The sequence below is a fragment of the Python bivittatus genome, unplaced genomic scaffold, assembly GCF_059951505.1.
Source record: "Python bivittatus isolate LINGU-HERP-01145 unplaced genomic scaffold, Pbiv_v1 ctg000330_np1212, whole genome shotgun sequence".
Lineage (NCBI taxonomy): Eukaryota > Metazoa > Chordata > Lepidosauria > Squamata > Pythonidae > Python > Python bivittatus.
In genome coordinates this window covers 8,362,906-8,379,364 of record NW_028277058.1, presented here as the reverse complement: position 1 = coordinate 8,379,364, position 16,459 = coordinate 8,362,906, and the positions used below count along the sequence as shown (strand labels likewise).

At 38.6% G+C, this 16,459-nt stretch overlaps 2 protein-coding genes across 9 annotated transcripts in view; both read right to left on the bottom strand.

Annotated features, from left to right (window-relative positions):
- Nucleotides 1-16,459, bottom strand: part of CADPS2 (calcium dependent secretion activator 2) — a 335,958-nt gene that overhangs the window by 237,778 nt on the left and 81,721 nt on the right. For all 8 annotated transcript variants that reach the window (XM_088141678.1, XM_025164784.2, XM_088141679.1 and 5 more), the window contains exon 3: nucleotides 222-554. In XM_088141678.1, the coding sequence (XP_087997804.1) occupies nucleotides 222-554 (333 nt within the window). The remainder of the gene's footprint in view (nucleotides 1-221; nucleotides 555-16,459) is intronic.
- RNF148 (ring finger protein 148) lies at nucleotides 8,892-10,144 on the bottom strand. Its single transcript, XM_007420361.2, has one exon. It carries the CDS (start codon nucleotides 10,137-10,139, stop codon nucleotides 9,090-9,092), a length of 1,050 nt encoding a protein of 349 aa, XP_007420423.1. The 5' UTR covers nucleotides 10,140-10,144; the 3' UTR covers nucleotides 8,892-9,089.

Genomic DNA, 16,459 nt, shown 5'->3' with positions numbered 1-16,459 from the left:
GCCTGGCATCCAAGGAAGGATAGACTTTGTTGCCCCTGAGTATTCATTACTTTTCAGTTCTGCTGTCCAAACTTCTCCCAATGCAAATTCTACAAGAGAAGCTAACATCTTCCTTGTGGATATAAAATATAGAGAAAAAGATCTAGTGAACTGGACCATCTATTAAGGGGAAATGAATGAAATAATCCATTGATAGGACTGAACTGAGATGAATTACTTACTTGACAGGCATTATAGATCAATTGATGCTCCAATTTCTTTACTCCTAGAATCTGCTGGAACATCTCATATAGTTGTTCTTTGCTCAAGATGAGTTCGGACACAGCACTTAAAGCCATCCTACTGGACTGTTTGTACAGATCCTCCTCACCCCTGTAAATGGCATCATATTTGGCTATCCAAGAACTTAGCACAGTCTCTTTGCTTAATCCATCTATCTCAGGCAAGCTCCGGACTCTTTTTTCTATGTTCTTCTTAAAAACATCTCTGAAATCATTTGCTGAGCATCCTCCACTGTGGACCATCCTGGCAACTCGATCACTCTTGAGAAAAACCTTTTGAACAAAAGAAGAATGAAATTAGAACAAAGGTAGGTAAGAGAAGAGGAAAACAGACTTTTAAAGACTGTTATGCTGTGGAGAAAACATAGTACTTGGATAAGGGACCACCTGGGAATTTTGTGGCTGTCAGCTAGAAACATCCTGGAAGCAAGCAATGACAAACTATTTCCAGAACACTAAGAAAACTTGTCACTCAAAAGCTATTGAGTTTTACTTATACTGAACAAATGTTTTTTATGATCTTGTTTCAGATAACTATACAATGACAAGTTGCGACTGATCCAGATTCTTCTTCTCATGTGCTACACCATTCTTCCAAACAAAGGACATACCCAGACCAAAACCTACCTGAAATCATATCCCTGGCTGATTTTCCTATGACTCAACCTAAACGTAAACTTAAGAACCACTGGAAGACACCTAAGCAGATCGTCCCATGCGTTCAATTTTTTTTTTCTTGAAAGGTACAGTCATACTCAGAAAACCCTGTTAGGTAAACATGGTTTTTCTTTTCAAGGGGCTGGTGGAAAGCAAAGGCCAGAGTATTCCAAAGATATTCTCTATAACCATAATTAAAGAATAAGGATTGTGATATATTTAAGCTGCTAAATTTGATATGCTTTAAGACTCACCTCGGGGAACTGAAGATGGTAATAATCCTTTTGTCTAACCTGGAGATGGTTTTATCTGTCAGGAGGCTGTCCCCAGGCTCTTTCTGAACATAGACCCACACTTACAACCTTTGCAGAAATGTCAAGGACAAGGCTTGGATAGATAAATAACTTTATTGCAAACACAAGCAGCCATAGTAAGAGCAAGGAAAACTTCTACAAAGGACAAAAGTCTGGCTTTTCCATGAAGCCTTGGGGTCTGATGTGGGAGTGGGGATCCCCCTACAGTATGGGGGTTTGGCTTGCTGGATAGGATTATTCCTCACTGGAGTATAAACTGAAACATACTATTGCATTACTGGAATTTTTAACCTACTGATTTCATTGGAGAGTGATCTATGTCTGAAAGTACTATGTAAGTCTAAGGGAAAAACAAATAAATCAACATCAGAATATGATGCTCCCTGGTTTATACACTGAGCCCTTTCCCAAGCTCTTTTGTAACGGACTACTTGCATTCTGTTTCTCACACTGGACTGGTTACTCTGGACAACATTTACAAAATGGTCATGTCTTGTTCCAAGTGTCTTGTTCCTTCTCCAGCCCTCACGTTACCTATGGACCTGCCACATGATTGCTTATTTCTTAAACAGAGAAAAAGAAATTTAAGGAAAAGGAGCTTCTTTTTCTCTAAAGGTGCAGAGAAAGCCTGATTAACTCTCTGATCACATCAGAGGTAGCAAGGCAGACATTTCATCTGATGGCCCCTTCAAGACTAATCAACCTTTTTAGGGCTATCAGACTTGTCTACTTCATTACATAGAAAAATGAATGGTATCAGCATACCAATCCCAGAAATATATAGCAAAGTGTGTGAGGCAGCATCTCCTATTCTGCAAGGGTAGGCAGCGTAGACACCCACCTCCTCCCCAGTTGTCTCACAAATATTACCCAAATTATTTCAAATGTTGGTTCTCCAATTTGTGACCTTGGGTTATTCCTGATAAAAATATGACTTTACAATCTTTGTTGTGGTTAGCAAACAGGCTACTTGCATTTGATTTTTAAGCCAAGGTTAGTGTTACATAGAGGTTTAGGCACACTGGCCCTCTGCACGTGTGTATTTTGATGCCATCTGTTTTGCTTAGACATCTACCTCAAACGTTGGCTCTGAGTTTCTCTTTTGTACTGGTGATACCCAGTTGAGAGAAGTTAGCAAAAGGCACAAAATACTCTATTGTATTTCATGTACCTCTGCCACTGAACTGAAGACGTGACTTGTGCTCTCCTCCATTAATTAAACTGAATTTCTCAGTGAGGTAGCACAATCTAACACGGCATGTATAATTAGAAATCACAACACCATCAGTAAACTCAAGAGAAGATCCTTTGCCTGGCTGCTTTCCTAACAGATCATCAACTTCAGAGTGCCAAAAGACTGTTACAATAGTTCTTAACTGTCTTCTTTGTTTCCAGCAGTCTTTTTTTTCCTTTTCAGTGCTCAGGCCCTGCTTATCTTTCCTTTAGCTGTAAAAAGTATATTAAGATTTACCAGCACTTTTGAAGCACAGTTTAGAGTCATGAAGCTCTTTGAAGCCCTCTATGTGACTTCATATTGGCCAAGGATGCCTATGCAACTAATGACCTTTGAAATCGCAATTTACTCACATAGAACCATGCACCCAAATCTCATTAATTAATATCATGACATCCTCCCTGGTGACAGTATGATTCTCAGTTGGCTAGGACTGCCTATGAGGCTAATCCAAATAAAAATAGCAATGAACAATCTTTTTTTTTTTAACCCACTGTATTTTGTATAAATGAGTCCCATATTTCATTATACGTGTCCATACAAAGTCTATGTCTATAGGCAATCCACTCATAAGTAGCAAGTGCAATCAGGTCTTCAATCCTTTCAGTAAATGGGGCCATACATTTATCTTTCCAATGCTCAATATCAGTCTTTTAGCCATAGTAAGAGCATGGAGAATCCATTTATGTTGTCCAATTGTCAAATTTTCATCCAAAAGGGGGGCAAGTTTTTCCAAACCATGGTTTGATAGAGAATGTGTCAATATCAAGAAAACTCTTACTCTGGCCTATAATCAGTATAAAAATGAAATAGAGAATAATAGCACCAGCACTAAGTCTCTTGAACACTTTCTTAATATCAAAAATCAGTATAAGAAACTATTGGCTAACAAAAAAAAAATGATATGAAATCCACCTGGCAATTACTTATTGAAGCCGCTAAGATGAAGAATTCTTCCTGGTTCTGGCATCTACTTTCTCATTGATCTGCGAGATCCTCTACCATGTTAGATTCCCACATAGCCCCAGAAATATGGGAACTTCACTTTCAGAAACTATATGAAGATTCCTCCACTGAGATGGAAATACAAAGGAAAGATGGCCTAACCAAATGGCCTTCTGTTTCAACATCTGAAATCAAGATGTTAATTGGTCAGCTAAGAAAACGGAAGGCCCGGGAGCAGATTTTATTCCAGTAGAAGCATTGAAAAAATTCATGGAATGGTGGGCTCTGATGCTAGCATCCCTCTTTACTTACATTGATAAGATGGGACGAAACCCAGAGGATTGGGGCTTGGCTATCATAGTCCCAGTGTTTAAAAAAGGCAGGAGGGATGACCCTACAAACTATAGGCCGATGAGCTTGCTAAATACAATCAGCAAATTATATGCTAGACACTTACAGGAAAAACTCAAGGACTGAAGAAGAACCTGATAGCAGATGAGCAGGCAGGATTCAGAGAGGGATAAGATACCATCGAACAATGTCAAGTCCTTCAACATCTGATAGAAAAGTATTCCAGCAACAAGATAACATCATTGTATGCTGCCTTTATAGACCTCAAAGCAGCCTTTGCCTCTGTTTCTAGGACCAAGCTTTAGGAGAAGCTGGAAGCTGCATCAATAGACAGCAGGCTTCTCTATTTAATTCGGGCACGACATACTAACACCACCCTTAAGGTTAAATGTAATAGGCAAGGGTTTCTCTCAAAACCAATTAAAGTACAAAAGGGGGTGAAACAGGGATGTATCTTGGCTCCTTTACTCTTTAACTTTTACATCAATGACATGGTGAGAAACCTAAACCACCCAGACTTTCACCCACCTAAATTAGGGGTTCGTAGCACTGCCCTGCTGCTTTATGCAGATGACGCAGTTGTCCTCTCTAGGACACCGACTGCTCTAAGAAGAGCCCTGAGAACTCTGGTCCAATACTGTGCAAACAATCTTCTAGATATAAACTATCAGAAAACAAAGATTATGGCCTTTTCCAAAAGACCAAAACAACACTTCTGGACTATTAACGGTCATAGAATAGAACAAGTGAATAGTTTTAAATACTTAGGTATAATCATGCATGCCTCCAGACCAAGGAGAGCTCATTGTGAATATGCAGCTGATTTAGGTCTTTGCTCTGCCAATGCCATTTTAAAAAAATTTCGAAGTAAAGGGGGGTACTTTGTCCCAGCAGCTCTCAAACGTTTCCAGGCAAAGGCGCTAGCCCAACTTCTCTATGGGTCTGTTGTCGGCTCTCTAGCTTCAAGTGTGACATACTTGGAAAGAGTCCAAGCTAAATTCATTAGGGCGGTCCTGCAAATGCCCAGATGTGTCTCCAATGCACAATTACACTTGGAAACAGGCACGATAAAGGTCAAGTCAAAAGTGCACCTAGTTTCGCTGAATTTTTGGCTAAAAATAAAGTACTACCTGCAGGGCCTAGCTTCACTTATCCTTCAAGATAAATTTCAATCCTTGTGGAAAAAGGACATCGAGCTCAACCTCTCTAAGTTAGGCTATTCTACGGCTGGGATTCTAGCGATGGAATATGAGCAGGCAAGAATGGCCATAAAGCAAAGGACAGAGGATATAGAACAACAAGCAGATTAAGGGAAGGTTCCATCCTTTTTATCTCCTCCATGTAGCAAGTTTACTGTCACTGCTGCCAGATATCTAGCGCAGCCTGAGCTCCCCAGTCATCGGAAAGCATTCTCCTTAGCTCGTTGCCATGCTCTTCCTTCAGCGGTGCTGGACAGCAAATATAAAAAAATTCCATTAGCTGCAAGACTTTGTCCTTGTGATGTCAAGGAAGTAAAAGACATGGACCATGTTCTCCTCCGCTGTATCTTCTACCAAGTCCCACGGAGTTAATTGCTTGCTCCCTTGATCAGCAAGCAGCTTGGCTGTCAAGAATCAGATTACCTTCATACGGTATCCTTCATACGGTGGACGACTGGCCTTATGTTACAGCGCAGGTATCCAGGTTCTGCACGGCGGCAATAAAGATCCGTCAACATCAGATAGGAAGGTAGCTGAAAGGTTCTGCAGTAATGGATTATAGTCAACTAGTATTTTAGTTTGCATTAACAGGTACCTTCAGAATGTGCTTCAAAAGTGTGACAAATTTTACTAGAATTTGTAATATTTTATTATTGTTATCTAATAACTATTAGCTTAAACAAGATCCATAGGTAGATTTTTATTTGTGTTGGTTAAAGACCGTATTAAACTTTACTATTAGATCTGCTAGTCCTTAATAGGGCAAGCTCCTGCTATATAGACATATTTTATATAAGTCCAGACATTATTATACTCCATATAATTTTAGATATTATGATTACATTTTTAGATGTCATCAAACTTTTGTAATTTTACATGTTATTATACCTTAGGTAAATTGTAGATACTATTTTACTTATATCTTAGACACGGACTATTTCATCTGAATTCTACCTATGATTTTGTGCAAGGTCTTATATATGTATCCTAAACATGTATTAAATGTTATCTAAAGATTTCTTAGTTTTATAAGTGAACATAGGTCACTCATGAACAAATTTCTTGTACTGGTCTAAGACTGTAATAAACTGTGAACTTGAAATTCTATGTACTAAGTATGTAGTTCATGAGAATAGTATCCTCTGAAAATTTTAGTTTTTGTCACACAGTCAATATATAGTCCACTACTTTCTCCCAAAATGTAGTAAGTATAGGACATTGTAAAAACATGTGTTTTAAAGAAGCATTGTCCTTACTACATCTCCAACAAAATGCTTCAAAGGAATAAAAGTCACCAGAGAGGAAGAAAACAACACACTACCCTTCTTGCATATCCTCATCAGCAGAGGAAACATCAGCAAATTAGAAACTCAAGTCTATTGGAAAACAACCCACACTAACCAAGTACTCAATTTCCAAAGTTGCAACCCAACCTCCCACAAGAGGAGCTGTGTAAGAACATTATTCCAATGACCGCAAACACACTGCAGCAACCCAGAACAGCAGAAAAAGGAAACAGAACACCTATACAACAGCTTCCAACAAAATGGATATCCACGCAACTTTATCAAAAGGTGCCTGACCACTCAACCTACTGCAACACAACCAACACAAGCTGGAAAGGATAAGACTGCCATACATCAGAAATGTCTCAGAAACAACCAACAGACTATTACAACCACATGGCATCTCTGTAGCACACAAACCAACTAAAGCCCTCCAAAACATCTTAAGTAAACCAAAAGACCCAGTAGCCCAAGAAGAAAAAACAGGACTCATCTACACCATACGGTGTAAGGACTGTAACAAACACTATGTAGGACAGACAGGCAGAAGACTAGCAGAGCACATCCACGAGCACCAACTAGTAGTCAGAAGACACGATGAAAACTCCTTAATCTCACAACACATGGGCAGACTTAACCATAGTTTCAACTGGGAAACTGTCAGCATCTTAAACCAAGTTAAATTCAAAAATGCGAGAGAATTCCTGGAAGCTTGGTATTCAGACAAGTCAGCCATTAACAGGCACACAGAGATAAACAACATCTACACACTATTCAGAAGAGACAATAAAAAGGAAACAAAAGACCAGAACATCTCCTCACCAGCAATCATCACCCAGATAAGCAGAGATTAACACCAAGATTATCACCAGACAAACAATCAAGCAGTAAACAATACCCTAATCAAGGAACTATTGGGGGGATCCCACCCCCACGGCATACCACTGTATATAAACAGAGAGCAAACCCCACTCCATTCTAGCACTGAAGATGTTACTGAGCTGGGTAATGAAACATTTACAAGAAAACAACCAAGCTCAGAGAACCCCAAGGACTCCACAGTTCAGCCCTGAGCTACATATATTCTCTTCTATTGAATGGTGATAAGTTGTGAAAAGATACTGGAAGCCAAGCAGAGCTCTGAGAAAGCAAAAGAAAGTTACTCCTTAGAAAGATACTATGGAATAACTACCTCTTTGTTCTTTCAAAACTTCACTGTGTTTGTAGTCCTGCCCCATTGCCTCATAGTTACACCCTAATAGTCTCAGTGACTTCATAAGGCACATGAGGTGTTATATCCAATGAAATACCTGATTGCTCTATCCAATCATATGTATGTTCTAATTTGCATGATTCTATTAAGAGGACTCTAACTCCACTCCTCTTTAGACCTGTCTTTGCCACCAAGGCTGTCAATAGACCAATTAGTGCTTCAGTACAATATGCCCTGGTTTCTGGCACAAAGGTATCCTTAAAAAAAATGCTACTACATTGCCATTTAGAGTGGCAGATGAAGAGGCTGTAAAATATAACAACTATATAAGCAAAATGCCATGTAGATTCTGAGAGATCAGAGCTGATAATTCTCTTTTAATGAAGGTTGCAAATGACATTCCAGAAGCAGCTGTGCCTAATAAATATCATTTTTTGTAGTTGAGGTTTCTGAACTACATGCTCAAGGATGTTGATTAACTGCATTCCTATCACCACTGTTTCCACAAAAGGATATAGGGTCAGCTTATTAGAACAAGTACTGTAGCAATTCTGCATTTTCAAAGGAGGGAGCTAGGGTATCTTCTCCACTTTCAATTGATATACCTACCTCCTTGGTGTTATTTTGTTTCCTTATCAGTCTCACTTCTAATAGGGATCAATAGATGTGCACATGTGCTCAGATTGTCTTTCAGCATTCTCCTACATAAGAACTATGTAACCTGAGTCACCGCTCTTTGCTCTTTTTGGTGCAGGAGACCAGTGACTCACTAGAACATGCTAGCTTTTTAATAATAAAACAATTATTGGATCCTCTTTGGCTGTGGCATTATCAGTGAGATTTCTACCACAGCTGCTATACAGATATCATTTATGCTATATGAGTGATCTAGTACACTTTCAGGTCAGCAACATTCTGCCATTCTCACTCTCAACAAAGAAACTGGATGTTTGTGGTGAGAGATTAAACCACAGTAACAACTACAAGGTATGTGGTGTCTACCATTAAGTAATGCATATGGAGATCTAACTTTTTAAACTGCTACAGAAAAATGTCTTGATCCAAGTCTCTTGGGCTAATATGTGCATCAGAACAAAGCCAACCAATGGATTATGGTTTTCTTGAAAGTAGTAATTAAATTCTATCAAATAAAAAATTGATGTACTTAAAACATATTTTATTTTTTTAATTAACAAAACATTAACAGATAATGAAATAGAATTATAGGCAAATATATGCAAAACTCATAGAGAAAGTCAAGAATAATTAACTTTTCTCTGCTATCATCCATTTTAGATAGCATTCCAAGATTGATTAAAACTATCATCCTAAAACAATTTAAAAACAATTCTAAAATGTTAGGAATTTAACAACTGTAGCTGAAATTCTTCATAATCCAAAACTTAGGGTATCAAATTCTGATTCTCAAAATTACATTTGATTTTTGTACAACACAACTCAAAAGAATTTTATTGCACCCTTCCTATTAAAAGTTGGTGAAAAAAAAATTGTCATAAAGCAAACAAGCTATGCAGAGTCAAAGGTAATGTTTTATTTCACACATGCTTAAGCTCGATCTTTAACAATGAGGTGATCAACATAGAAACAGTCATTTCTCCCCGGACTGAGCTTTTGAGCCTTTCTGTATTCCTGCAGGTACTTCTTGACCTTCATTAGGAGAATTGATAACAGAAGTTGCTTCATTCGATAGCTGAACACTGAATGGCTCTACTTCACCTGTAATGCCTTCCACAGTTCCAAGCATGTCCCATTTACACACAGGGCATGTTTGGTGCTTTAAAAGCCAAGGATCAATGCAGATTTTGTGGAAAAAATGCCCGCAGTGCAAAATCCGGGCTACATCTTTAGGCTTGTACATTTCTAAACATACTGCACAGTTCTCTCCATTTGATCCAACTTCTTTGTCATCCTTTTTCAATGTACGAAGCTCAAGATGATTTATGGCCGTAGTAATATCAAGCTCCTGGTGGCATCTCTGTGCTGAATTCCTTGTTCTTCGTAGCTTTCCAGCACAATAAAAGGTGCAATAGGCCACAGCTACAGAGGAAAAAATAAAAATGGTGCCCATGTAATGGGTTAACCATGGGTAATAGTACTTTCCAACATCAATGGTTGCCATCACTTGGATGCCATTCTGGATTAGACGAAGAAGGTCCATGCCCTTCAGATTGCTGATCATAACAGCCACAGGATCTTCCGTTCCAAAGTTAAACATGGGAAACACATTGTTACCCGTACCAGGATAATTATAGATGATCACACCAACTGCTCCCTTTTCTGCAGCCACGCTTATTTTTTTGGTAAATGAACACTGCCCTCTCATGATGAGTGCTATCCAACTCCCTGCATGTTCTGACTTGTTAAAATTTGTTACAGAGCTGCAAGCATTTTGATGGGGCTCCTCCGGAGGTATCAGAATGCCAGCCACCTTCTTCAAAGGAGAAGCTTTGGCAAACACCCCATTTTCTGCAATCTCCCATACAATCTGATTCCCAACTTGAAACGATATGTTAATATTGGCAATCCAAAAGCCGTCAGCTTGTGAACTCTGCAGGTGGAGCCCAAAATAGATGCCAAGGTGTAGAAAGCACAGAGTTGTTACCTTTCTTCTCCCAGTGGCAACCCCAAGTAAGTTCATGCTGACATCTGCTGAGCAGTCCCAGAGCCAATAACCCAAAAGAGAACAAAAATCACCAGCACACCAGTACTGAGTGATATTACCAGTGTGATATCAAAAACCCATCTCAAAAATTATGGAGAAACAAGCTGAAGGGTCTATCTGCCTGTACGTAACTTAAGTAAAGCTTACAGACAGTGACAGAATTTTTTTCTCCCTCCAATGAAGTCGTTTATTGTTAAGTAATGAAATTGTGACATCATTAACACACTTTGCCAAGCAGGACTCACTTCTGCTTTATCTGACATAAAATTACACTCACTCAACCTATTTAAAAACAAACACTTTGATATAGAATTAAGTTTCACAAACTGCAAGGTATACAATATTTGGCTGTCCTCTTTACTGAATGACTTATCATATAATGTGAATATGCTGAGGGGATGCATAATACTGCATTTTAACATTTAGTAGAGTATTCTTAAAATTGCTTAGCTTTTTAAGATCAAACAAGGACAGCTAAGTGCTCTTATCTAACTATGTTAAACTTCAGTACAGCAGCATATATAGATGTGCTAACATATATACGCATATTGTTCTATAGTTTTCACAAAACTCCATAGATCGCATCAGGGTCCTTTTACATTTTTGTGAGATGAAGAAATCACCCACCCACCCATTCCCACCGCTACTTCTGTATACATTAAACTGGCAGAACATGCAACTGGTTAGACATGAAAACATTAGGGCTATGCAATTCCTTGCAGAGAAACGCTCTGGAATGCCCACTGGTGTGCATGAAGTACCTCTTCTTAAATATTTAAAGTGGCCACATCTTTACATGCTCAGTGGCTACTTGGAAACTGCTCACCACCGTCTCTGCAAGCATGGCATGCACAGCCCTTTTGCTTTGCTGGAAAACACAGAACGATCCAAAGCAAGATACACAGTCATGCTAAAACAGCTGGATGTTCTTCTGAAGCAGCCTTGAGGCTTCATAAAGACAAGGTTGCTTTAACCATTTTCCAAAAGAGGTGCTTCAGATGTTCCACATCTTCTGAAGCACCTCTTTGCAAGAATTTGCAGACCCTGAAAATATCACTCCTGTAAATATAATTAGAAGACAAGAATGATTCTTCAGTTAGAAATCAAATACCTCTTTCAAACAATTATTCTTTTCATGTCTGAAAAGAGGACATTTATTTCTATGTCTTTCATATACACATATACACATACCTTCATATACAGTAGTAGAGATCTCTGACAATGGCTTGCTTTTCTTGTTTTCATGAACACACTGCTTTTAGTGAACCTATTGAGAGGCATTTTTTCCCCCAAAAAACATAGAAGTTTAGAGTTGGCTTGGGGGACTTTGTTCAAATCCATTGAACTGCCATGAAACTCACTGAGATTGACCTTGGACATGGAAGTACTTGTGAAGCGAATCCAATACATAAGCCTTTTCAAGGATGGAATGGGACAACTTAATAAACATGATCCTCAGGTTCAAAGAGGCAGGGGCTTGAAGGGAAATAAAAGTCTATGGAAGAAACGCATGGCAGCATGTTTTATCACTGGACTTTTTAACAGGATCTTCCTGCTAAAATACTCTTTCCATTTTTAACATTGGGCAAAAGTTGGCAAAGCATTTTTCTGAGCACAAGTCTTTCGGCTCCTTACAGGGTTCATTATTTTTCCTTCCTAAGAAGAAATATTCAACTTCTCTTTAAGCAAAATCTACTCACAGCTCAGGATATGCAGATGCAGGCAGGCAGGCATGGAATTCAACTTATCTTGCGAATTTTTTACATACCTTTGATGTTTTATATCAGGATAATCCCTTGTGTTAGTAAGCCAGTTGTTTATTTCAAATTATATGCATTAATACCTTAATAACTAGAAGAAAATCTTGCTTATACAGATTTCTTAGCTAGTTTTCCCCTTAAGAGAGGAATGATACACTATTGTAGAGAACGTCTTCACTTTTGATTTTCAGAATAAGAAGCCACCAATAATTCCATGACATGTTTTTTTAACTGTTGAAGCAATTTGTTGGGGGACGGGGATAATATATGACTCAATGTTGCTTTACGAGAAATTCCAGTAGCAAGAGAAATTATAGCTACTAAGTCATTTCAAAACCTAAAAATATTAAGTTTTAACATGCAGTCTTAAGTCCATTTAGGCTCCATGTTTTAGCAGCCTTGCCCAACGTGTGCCCTCCAGATAAGTCGATCTTCAGTTCCCACTGGGTTTCCTAACCAGTGTGGCTACTGACACTAGTTTGAGTAAAGATAACATTCTAACAATCTATACAAAGAAAATGTGTGTTTCACTTCTAAAACTATCAAATATAATTAACACTGCAATCTAGTTAAATCCCTTTTGGAGATTAAGGTGAAATTGCCCTTGAAAGTCCTTCCAACTGCTCTTCTCACTGGTACCATGAGGGTAACAGAAGGTAATGGCTTTAGTACAATAGAAATGGATGAGGAAGAACCATATGCTGACAGTTCCCCTTCACTCTCTATCAGTATACTCTAAGAATTGAGAAAATAACCAGGAGATAAAAAAAAGATTTCATCTCCAAATAAACTCTGCCTTGTGTGATTTTTCAGAAATTACAGTGGGGCAAAAAAGTATTTAGTCAGCCACCAATTGTGCAAGTTCTCCCACTTAAAAAGATGAGAGAGGCCTGTAATTTTCATCATAGGTATACCTCAACTATGAGAGACAAAATGGGGAAAAAAATCCAGAAAATCACATTGTCTGATTTTTAAAGAATTTATTTGCAAATCATGGTGGAAAATAAATATTTGGTCAATATCAAAAGTTCATCTCAATACTTTGTTATATATCCTTTGTTGGCAATGACAGAGGTCAAACGTTTTCTGTAAGTCTTCACAAGGTTTTCACACACTGTTACTGGTATTTTGGCCCATTCCTCCATGCAGATCTCCTCTAGAGCAGTGATGTTTTGGGGCTGTCGCTGGGCAACATGGACTTTCAACTCCCTCCAAAGGTTTTCCATGGGGTTGAGATCTGGAGACTGGCTAGGCCACTCCAGGACCTTGAAATGCTTCTTACGAAGCCACTCCTTCGTTGCCCGGGTGGTGTGTTTGGGATCATTGTCATGCTGAAAGACCCAGCCACGTTTCATCTTCAATGCCCTTGCTGATGGAAGGAGGTGTTCACTCAAAATCTCATGATACATGGCCCCATTCATTCTTTCCTTTACACGGATCAGTCGTCCTGGTCCCTTTGCAGAAAAACAGCCCCAAAGCATGATGTTTCCACCCCCATGCTTCACAGTAGGTATGGTGTTCTTTGGATGTAACTCAGCATTCTCTCTCCTCCAAACACAACGAGTTGAGTTTAGACCAAAACATTCTACTTTGGTTTCATCTGACCATATGACATTCTCCCAATCCTCTTCTGGATCATCCAAATGCTCTCTAGCAAACTTCAGACAGGCCCGGACATGTACTGGCTTAAGCAGGGGGACACGTCTGGCACTGTAGGATTTGAGTCCCTGGCGGCGTAGTGTGTTACTGATGGTAGCCTTTGTTACTTTGGTCCCAGCTCTCTGCAGATCATTCACTAGGTCCCCCCGTGTGGTTCTGGGATTTTTGCTCACCGTTCTTGTGATCATTTTGATCCCACGGGGTGAGATCTTGCATGGAGCCCCAGATCGAGGGAGATTATCAGTGGTCTTGTATGTCTTCCATTTTCTAATTATTGCTCCCAGAGTTGAGTTCTTCACACCAAGCTGCTTGCCTATTGCAGATTCAGTCTTCCCAGCCTGGTGCAGGTCTACAATTTTGTTTCTGGTGTCCTTCAACAGCTCTTTGGTCTTGGCCATAGTGAAGTTTGGAGTGTGACTGTTTGAGGTTGTGGACAGGTGTCTTTTATACTGATAACAAGGTCAAACAGGTGCCATTACTACAGGTAACGAGTGGAGGACAGAGGAGCCTCTTAAAGAAGTAGTTACAGGTCTGTGAGAGCCAGACATCTTGCTTGTTTGTAGGTGACCAAATACTTATTTTCCACCATGATTTGCAAATAAATTCTTTAAAAATCAGACAATGTGATTTTCTGGATTTTTTCCCCCATTTTATCTCTCATAGTTGAGGTATACCTATGATGAAAATTACAGGCCTCTCTCATCTTTTTAAGTGGGAGAACTTGCACAATTGGTGGCTGACTAAATACTTTTTTGCCCCACTGTAGCTCTACCTAACTGTAAGACAGACCTAGTGTGCTCTTATGCTTTTAATTAAGCCACGTTGTTGGTCTATGGGAATCATATTCTTTAAAAAGTCAACCTAACCCAACTTTTATAGGTTCCTCATATAAAACTTGTTCCCACCTTTTTTGCTTATTACAAACATAAATTATGACTGGGGCAAAAATTTATAAAAACTCTTTCTGTGTATTCTTAGGATCATAGAATTGGAAGAGGTCTTTTAGGCCATTAACTTCAACCCTGCTGAATGTTTTTAATATAAAGCCAAATTAAAGGATCAATTTTGCAACAACTACTCTAACTTACAACTACAGGAAATCAACTTATTTAATTCGTTTCCAGCTTGCACTGAAGTACTGCTTATATTGATAAGTGATATCATCTGAGGTATTTTTCTTCCTTGGATAAAGAAAGCAAGAGGAAACTGACAATGGAGAATTAATTAACAGAAAACAGGAAAGAGAGAGAGAAAGAGAGATCTGTGATAATTTCTCCTGAAATATGTTTTAATGAAATATTACATATACTATTTGAACTGATTTCAGCAGAGCGCAAGCTTAAAAACCAAGTGTTTATTTAAAATATCAAATAAATTACACTATTGATAAATTATTGTCTACCATTAATGAGAATCCCACCACCAAATTTGCAATCTGGAAATTAGCTGAATTAAATACAAATTTCAGGGTTATCTCTAATTAAATCAAAACTGCTACTGAAGTCATTTCAATATCATTTCAATATTTTGTCTCAATGACCAGGTCTTTAAAAGTCTGCAACAAGATATGAGAGAAGCCAAATGAAACAGTTCTGGCCAAATATCTTGTCTTTCAAATGATTCAGAAGTCATAAAATAAATTCTTGGACTTATCTGTCTGTTTAACAACCCAAACAATGAAAAGCCACTTTGAGTAACAAAAACTGAAGCGGTATAAAAGCCTTTATAAATTAAAAAAAAATCATAGGTAAGACTTATATTCAGAGCAAAGAAGCTTCTTATACATGCAAACAAAATACATAAAGTCCTATCACTGATGTATTTAACTAAAATAAAGTAAAATCAACCAGTTTTGACAGCTGCAGATCATACATTTAGGGGTTTAATTGATCACACCTAACCCCTAAAATATCACTTTCCTCCTTTTCACTTTATTTTAGTGAAAAAAATAATCATATATACAGTAGCCTCTTTCAATTCCTTTGGATAATGGCATAATTGCAAATTGGGCAAATCCCACGCTTTAGCAACCAGCGGTCAATACATTGTTTGTGGAAGATATGCCTGCAAGTTAAAATCCGAACTACCTCTCTTGGCTTGTACGTCTCTAAGCAAACCACACAGGTCTCTTCTGCCAGATCAAATACACCCTTTTTTAACTTCCGCAATTCAAGAGAATGAACAGCTTTCTGGAGTTCAGACTTTGTTGGCTGAGCTCTCCATTCTTCATGTCTTATCATAATCTGCTCTGGAGAACAGTACAGTAAGACACAGGCTACAACAATAAAAATGAGAGCAAAAACACACAGATATATCTTCCAGAGGCACTGGGTTGCTCCCATTTTGATTAGGGCAGTTATCTGGATACCTTCCTGAATCAAACGAAGGATGTGCTTTCTTTTCAAGCTGTTCATAATGACAGCAGCACTATCGTTTGCATCCTCATGAATCAAAAGAAGACTCTCTCTTTCTGGACATGAACGATCATAGATAATGACACCAGCAACACCTTTCTTTGCTACCACCTTGACTTTCTTTTGAAAAATGCAGACTCTTCTTGCAAGAAAGACAATCCAGTCCTCTGTATTTGTTGGTATGTGGAAGTAAATCTCCAGGCTGCAAGCATCTTCAACTTCACTCTCTGGGATCACCAACACCCCAAGCATCTTCTTGGAATGGAGGTACTTTTCCAAGAAAGCCAGATGATTGATTTTTGGCATGGTCCACTCTCTCCAATGAAGTGTTAGATTCATGGAATGTACAGAACTACCTGAAACTTGTGAGTAAAACAATTCAATCATAAGGGAAATGCTGAATATCAGGTTCCAGCCCCATGAAACCTCTCTTCCACAGTTATTGTGAAGCTTCATTCTTCCT

Excerpts from the sequence above, each read along its gene's own strand:
- RNF148 (XM_007420361.2), bottom strand. The coding sequence starts at position 10,139 with ATGAACTTACTTGGGGTTGCCACTGGGAGAAGAAAGGTAACAACTCTG.